The sequence below is a fragment of the Euwallacea similis genome, chromosome 15, assembly GCF_039881205.1.
Source record: "Euwallacea similis isolate ESF13 chromosome 15, ESF131.1, whole genome shotgun sequence".
In the NCBI taxonomy this organism is placed as follows: domain Eukaryota; kingdom Metazoa; phylum Arthropoda; class Insecta; order Coleoptera; family Curculionidae; genus Euwallacea; species Euwallacea similis.
This window is the reverse complement of record NC_089623.1, coordinates 1,696,545-1,703,854: the sequence shown is the minus strand read 5'-3', so window position 1 is coordinate 1,703,854 and position 7,310 is coordinate 1,696,545. Positions and strand designations below refer to the sequence as shown.

Below are 7,310 nucleotides of genomic sequence, written 5' to 3'. Positions count from 1 at the left end.
ATGTTGATTAGATCCAGGAAAAGCGGGTTGGGAGCCCTTGAGACATTGTCACGGAGCCCTATGTGTGTCGGTAAAAGTAGGATGAGTTTAAAGCTCGTCGCTTCATCAGGAACTGGCTGCCACAAAGAGAGTTAAGGATGGCCCTGGGCTTTTCGGGGACTATTTCTGAGATCGCAAAATAATTTTGGATGGAAATTATAAATTTGATACATGAGCAGTATGCAGGTTTACCACAAGGATCAATATTAGGCCCATCGGTATGGAATTTTCAGTATGACCCAGTACTAAAATGAGTGAACTCTGAAAGTGTAAAGGTTGTCGGATATGCGAATGATGTAGTTCTGGTCGTAAATGCAACGCAATCTAGGTACAAATTAGTAGGAAGACAAATCACGCAGTGTAGAGGCTAAATTAACGGCTCGCTGTGGGATTATTACAAGTCGGACCGGAGAAGATGAGACAGTGATACTGAGTAACAGAGGAAACCGCAAAGATTAGTTACTGCAGTAGGTAAACCTACAATAATCTCTAAAAGGGCTATTAAACATGTGGGTTCAGAGGTTAATGTTAAATCTTAATGAACAAAAAGTATTTAAGAATAATTTGTACGACGCGTTATTGACCCTCATTTTGTTCACAGCCCCGATTTGGTGCGATATAATTAAAATAAAAAAGCGTGAGGAACTGCTGCTCTCTGTCCAAAGAAGAGCGTTTTTACGAGTCATGATCAGCGGATATCACACAGTGTAAATGGGGGAACACAAGTATGATAGCGGGTGCTCCACCCATATCTGTTGATTGCAGAGAGGGTGCAGGCGCACGAAATGGGCCTAACACCAGGAGCGCGCAAGACGAAACGCTACGTAAGTGGATGGGGAAATGAGATATCAAAACTCAATCATTTTAAAATTGGAATTAAATTATTTTGAACATTGATACGCCAAAGTTACAAAAAAATATTAGGGTTGACAGATTTTAACATTTGTTTATCAATTTTCAAAATTTGTGTAGTTGGTGTTGCAGAGTTTTGGCAAATTGTGAATTGGCATTTGACGTTAAGTAAATGGCAACGCCGCGCAGTTCTTAGTACAAATATTGACGCACGTCAAGAGTTAGGCAATGTTGCCGAATTTGCATTTCTTCTGAATATTCTACCTTCTCTCAAACATCTATATTATAATGATAAGTATGGTAAGTAGGTTGTTATGGCAGGTGAGTGAAATTTGCAAACCGAATCGGTAAGTCGCAAGAGAGAAGGTTTCCACGTTTTGAAGCCCCCAGTACTTGTTGTTTCAAATTTTAACCTAAGCTGACCTGACTTAACTTGGTTTTGCCTTGGAATTTAAAGTGACTTGAACTATTCACTTTTTTTTCACAATTTCACCAACCGGCCAGTCTTTTCTTCAGGGTTTGAAGTAACATGAATCAAATAGTAACTTTTTTTGCCACATCTCATCTGAATTTGTTTTATACATTCAATTCAGTTGAAGTGACTTTATTTTTTTCTGAATTTCAAGTAACCTCAACTTTAGCAGTTCTGATCCTTTTATAATAGAAAATCTGTGCTTATGTGAGTCTTCTATTTAAATCGCCAAACACCGCGTTATTTCAGTATAAAGCTTCGCTTCCAAAATACAAATTCTCTTGTGGAGTGAATCACAGGAAAATTCGTAGATGAACACAAAATTAATTCCTAAAATAAACAAAATGAGTAAATTATGCAAACATCCAATCAAAAATTAGTCTTGGCAGAGAGCGTGAACTTCTGCAAATTTGATTGGTCGCAGCAAATTAAATCTGAGGTTGAGTTCATTTTATGATCATTTTAGCACTTCACGCTGTAGTGTAATAGATTATTAATAAAGAGGTTTTCATTACGCTTTTAATAATGAAAAATGCAACGAATATTGTAATTAGCTCATGGTTTGTTGGGTGAATTAACTTTACACAATTCGTTAATATGTATCTTGGCCATTGTTCAGACTTTCTGTGACCTTTCCTATAGGATAATATACCTTCACATTAGCTGCTTCTTCTTAATTCGTAATTTAAATAAATTCAATTTAATATTTTCTCGGTTTTACAGACTATAATTTGAAGACCGGTTGAAAAACAAGCGGACCTTTGTCGGCCCGGTTTGCCGGCCATGGATGTGTCCAAAATATTAATAGTTTTTACGGATTCTTTCACGTCTAACTACCAATTATGGTGGCTGCCGCTGGTATAATTTTAAGAGCATCTAAATCATAACTTTGGGTCTATGGTTGGGGAGATTAGGTTTGGATGGAGCAGCGATTTTTATGTGTTTTTATTTACTTATTTAATAATGCATTATAGAGGAGTATAATCACGGTTACAGAGGGATTCCAAAAAGGCTCGGACACGGAATTATTCGTGATCATTAGCCGACATAATAAATTTATATCATAGAAATATGCTAGATCGCTGATTATGAGATATTTTTAAGTAAGATCGACGGTCTAGCGAGTGGGCATATGCTACAAGAAACAAAAGTTATGTATATAAGTATCTGAACTCGGACACGAGTTCTGCCACTGCCTTCATTGATGAATTCGCACTTTTCAAAGCTAAGGGGCCATAAACTGAATTTTGCAATTTTTCTTGTCATCATCGAGAATCTCAGAGAAGGATTATGATAGTACTTCGTCCCTTCTGGCACCTTTTCTAGTACTATTTTAATCAATTTTTGTTTTTAATTTGTTTGAAAATGTTATAGTTAGAATCTATGCCCCAGAGGTAATTTCAAGCGTTTTTTTTGGATGAGCTTTGTGTGCGAAAACTCCACTTTTCTCCAAAATCAAAGACGCGGCAAATAGGGTTTAAATAGTTGATTAACACGATTAAGTCAAGAAAATTTCTCTCTTAATTTTTTTAAATTTAAACATTATATTTGAATTTAGTGACCATATCACTTGGCCTTTCTAAAACAATTTTAAGCCAAAATCTTATTCGCAGGCACAAGTTTAATTAATTCATCAACTGATTGATGCTTTAATTTCTCTAGTAACTATACAATTCTTGGCAATCTAATCTACCAACGCTAATGACTTTACTGCCGTGTTGCAATCCATAGTTTCCTCTATAACGCTCAATTTTAACAATATAATTCAGTAATTTACTGGGCCATGCAAGAGGGAATTCGTGAACTTTGAAATTTTCATTTAAACTTAACAATTTTTGAAACATTTTAATAGTTACAAGGAACTACCTACGCCTATGACCTTACTACAGGTTGATAGGTCAGAGTTTCCTCTATAATCCCCGATTTTAATAATTTAATTTAGGGATTTTCAGGGCCGTACTACTCAAAGAATTTGAAATGTTAACCTAATTTCACTATTAGAGATTTTGATATATTTGACACTATATTCGCCAAGCATCTACGTTAATGACTTTAATAAGAGATGCTAATATAATCCTCAGTTTTGATCATTTAATTCAGGACTTCAAAGGGTAGTATTACAGGGGAACTTCGCTAACAATATCAATTTGATAAATTTGGGATTACTTATATCTTAAAGGGCATGCACGCCAATGAGTTTGTTGTCCTTAGGCATGTAGACTATTTATTCCTCCAAATTCTGGGAATTTTATAATATGATTAATAAATTAATAAGAACTTATACGACTAACATTAGAAGAAGTAGAACTTTTCATTTATTTTCAACACCAAATTTGAATCTGTTTAAGATTTATTTGTTTAGAGTTCCCTCTATACCCTTCAATTTTGATCATTTAATTTAGGTATTTACAAGTATTCGAAGATGTTGAAATTCTCAATTGATTTAACTTTAATACTCGTTTATAATTCATAAATTCATTAAAAATTTTTGATTTTGATAATTTAATTCACAAGTGTCGTACAAAAGAAAATTCTGAAGAAGTAAATAAAATTTCCTTTTGGCCATAAAAGCTGAGGCCGGATTCTTGAAGTCTCTATTCGATTTTAAGTGTCATTTTATTAACTTTAATTGCCCTATTAAAAAAATATAATTTATTATTGAAGCATAAAATTAACTTTCGGCAAGATTTGGCAGACATGTCAAGAGCTATAAAGATCTTCGTAACACTTAAGAAATTTTGTGCCAAATTCCCATTTAACTTTCATTGAATTTATCTCCCATTAAACTCTGTAAAATAACCATTCAAATTTAATTTAGTTTTCAAGAATATGACTTCAGTACTGTATAAACATTAACGTAAGATACGCCACTGTGTTTTCCAGGTTAATTTTAATGCGAAAATTGTATCAGTTTCAAAAATCATAAATGTAGTAAATGAAGATTCACTCGGGAGAAATATGGACATTTCATTGTAAAATGGAGAAATTTACATAATTTAGCTTTAGATTTATTTCACTTTAAAGTTCTATTATTGAACCTGCTGACAAGCTCCGTCACTACGCTTTTGAAGTTAACTTCGTTTGTAAAAATCAGAGGTGTAGCAAACGAAGGTTAGCCGGGCACAAAGTAAAATCGTTTATTAACACAATTAAAGATCTCAAATTATGTAACTTTTAAATTTATATTTCTGAACGTAGAGACTAAACATCCGACTGCATTTTTTGAATGAATTTTACATTTAAAAAACTCATGCTATTTTAAAAATCAGTCGGGTAGCAAATTGAGATAAACCAGAAGAAATTTCAAGAATTAATTGCAATAAAAGTTGAATTAAATTGATGCTTTATTAACGCACCGTCACTGCTGTTTTTGAGCTAAATTTGCCAGTAAAAATACTGACCTTTTCAAAAATTAGACTCGTCTAAAATGAAAATTGTTCAAGTTAAATTTAAGCTGTTGAAGAAATGAAGAAAAATTGTTTCTAAATTTATTTATCTTTAAACGTTGTTTAATTGCAACTGGGGAAAAATTATTGCAGCGATCTTATTAGCAGAAATTTTACTACCGAACATTGTATTTTACTCGGAAATTAGGGCGTGCCGAAAGCTTCTTAAACAAGAATTAAGTAAGCGAATGAAAGTGAAAGAAAGCTATATTAATTTTAAACATTGAATGATTAAACTTGGATAAAAGTTACGCCACTGCACTTTATGTGCTAGTTTTGATTCTTATATTTTTAAAATCAGTAACGTAGCAAATGGCATGCCAGGAGGAATTTAAACGTATCATTAACACGATTATAACAAAGAAATTTTACGAACATTATTTAAGTTTAACAAGAAATTTGAAATCGATGAAAATTAACTACGCCACTGCACTTCTTGAATTAAGAGATCCTTAAATGGTTTATTAACAGGATTAAATTAGGACAATTTTTGCCTAAATTTATATGACTTTCTGCATCAGTAAGTCTGGAGAAATGTGACGTAACTATACTTTTCGGGAAAGAACAACCGTGTTATTTTTGGAAATTAAAAGCGCGTAAAATGGTGGTTAGTCGATAGGAATTTAAACATTAACAACAGATTGAAGTTAACGACCTTTTACATAATTTTTTTAACTTTAAAAACTGCATATCTGAATTGATTGAGACCGGTTGCGCCACAGCGCCTTTATGTCAATTTTACTAGTAAGAATCTTATTCTTTGAGAAAATCATAGACGTAGATAATGGAGATTATTTAAGAGGAATTTCACCTATTGAATGTGAAAACGATTGAAATTTGAATTAAAGTGCACCACAGCGCTTTTTGCGGTACTATTGCTGGCAAAATAGTGTTTTTGTTCGAAAATCAGGGACGTAGCAGTCGAATATTATCCAAGAGGAGTTTAGTTAAATTACTTTATATCTAAAATTACGTAAATGCGTGTAGGAACACGCAACAGCGTTGCTAATTTCTAATTGATTTTTTATCCAAAAATGGCATTCTCTTTGAAGACCAAAGGCGTAGTAAATGGGAGAAAACCATGAGCAGCAGGCGGTGGATAACAGGAATAAATTAGAAAATTTTGGTAGACAAATTGTGAGACCTTAAAAACTGCACGCACATATAACGGAACCGAGAGAAAAAATTAGATTATTTTTCAAAAGGAATTGTTAATTTTTAATGGTGTAGATCCTTCAAAGTCATTGGCGCACCAAATAAAAAGGAGACTAATTAAATTTCAGGTTTAATTCCTGTTGCTTTAACACACATTTGATTGTGTTTCAGCCACAAAATCTCTTCTCCTTGATTCAATGAATTTTTGCCTAATTTGTATTTTAACACACATGCAACTACTGACAAAGGCTTGGAAAAGTCTGACTTACAATAATTATTACAAATATTTTATTTGCACAAAGCCTCTAGCTCTTCCTAAATTAAAATATCCAGGAGCAAACCAAATTTCCTACCTTGAATATTCTACAAAATCTCTGGAATTTCACAAATTCTGCGTGCTTTCAATTCTCCTCTTCTTGCAGCCAAATCTTCACTTTGCTTTCATCTTCACAGCTCTGACGAGTCTTCCAAGACGAATTTCACACTCTAAGATCTAGAGCTATAACTGGGACACTCTAAACAATTCTTCGCTAGTATTTGTTAGTCCATAATCGAAGCTATGGGGCGGCGCCCCTTGCAGCAACATTGGGGCCGCATACGCACTTAAATCGTAACAAGATGTCAGCATCCAGGGATGGACTTGGGGGATGAAATGGTGAGTGGTACTTGGGGTAATTGGTACCGGTTTGTCTGGTGAGATCAAGGACTCTATCGTAAATGACCTTTTAGGCCGAATTATTGTCGTTTGTTCTGAAGGTGTTTTCGCTAGTGTTGGAGATGGAGGTTCTATTGCTGGCTGAATTATTGTGGTGGGAGCCATGGTGGTCGCAGGGTTGATCACCTCTCCAGGGTTGGCAGGAGGGGTGAAGAACAGTCTGTTGATGTTGGTTAGAGCGGCCAGCTCATTCTCGAGGATTTCTTTATCGCTTTTTGGTAATTTAAACCTCTTTCTTCGCCGCAGGAGACTTCCATTGACAAACATATCGAAAGCTGCAGGGTGCAGGGCCCAATAAGCTCCCTTTCCAGGCCTGTCAGGCTGTCTGGGAATTTTAATAAAGCAGTCGTTAAAGGACAGGTTATGTCTCAAGGAATTCTGCCACCTCTGCGTGTTTTTCCTGTAATAAGGAAACCTATCGGTGATAAATTTGTAAATTTCCGATAAGGGGAGCATTTTCTCCGGGGAATTCCAAATTGCCATCGCTGTGAGGGAGATGTAGGAGTAAGGAGGCTTCTGATCACCATAACTGTCCCTGCTGGGTCTGGGCATTGTCACCAATGAAAGTCACCACAATTCAACAACACATTGCACATCAGATAAGCACTACTCAAGATACTACCAATGTGAG

At 34.8% G+C, this 7,310-nt stretch overlaps 1 protein-coding gene across 1 annotated transcript; it reads right to left on the bottom strand.

Moving 5' to 3' along the window:
* Window positions 1-6,124: 6,124 nt before the first annotated feature.
* Window positions 6,125-7,310, bottom strand: LOC136413742 (fork head domain-containing protein FD4-like). The gene has a single exon (XM_066397441.1). The coding sequence runs from the start codon at window positions 7,229-7,231 to the stop codon at window positions 6,464-6,466; it is 768 nt and encodes a 255-aa protein (XP_066253538.1). The 5' UTR covers window positions 7,232-7,310; the 3' UTR covers window positions 6,125-6,463.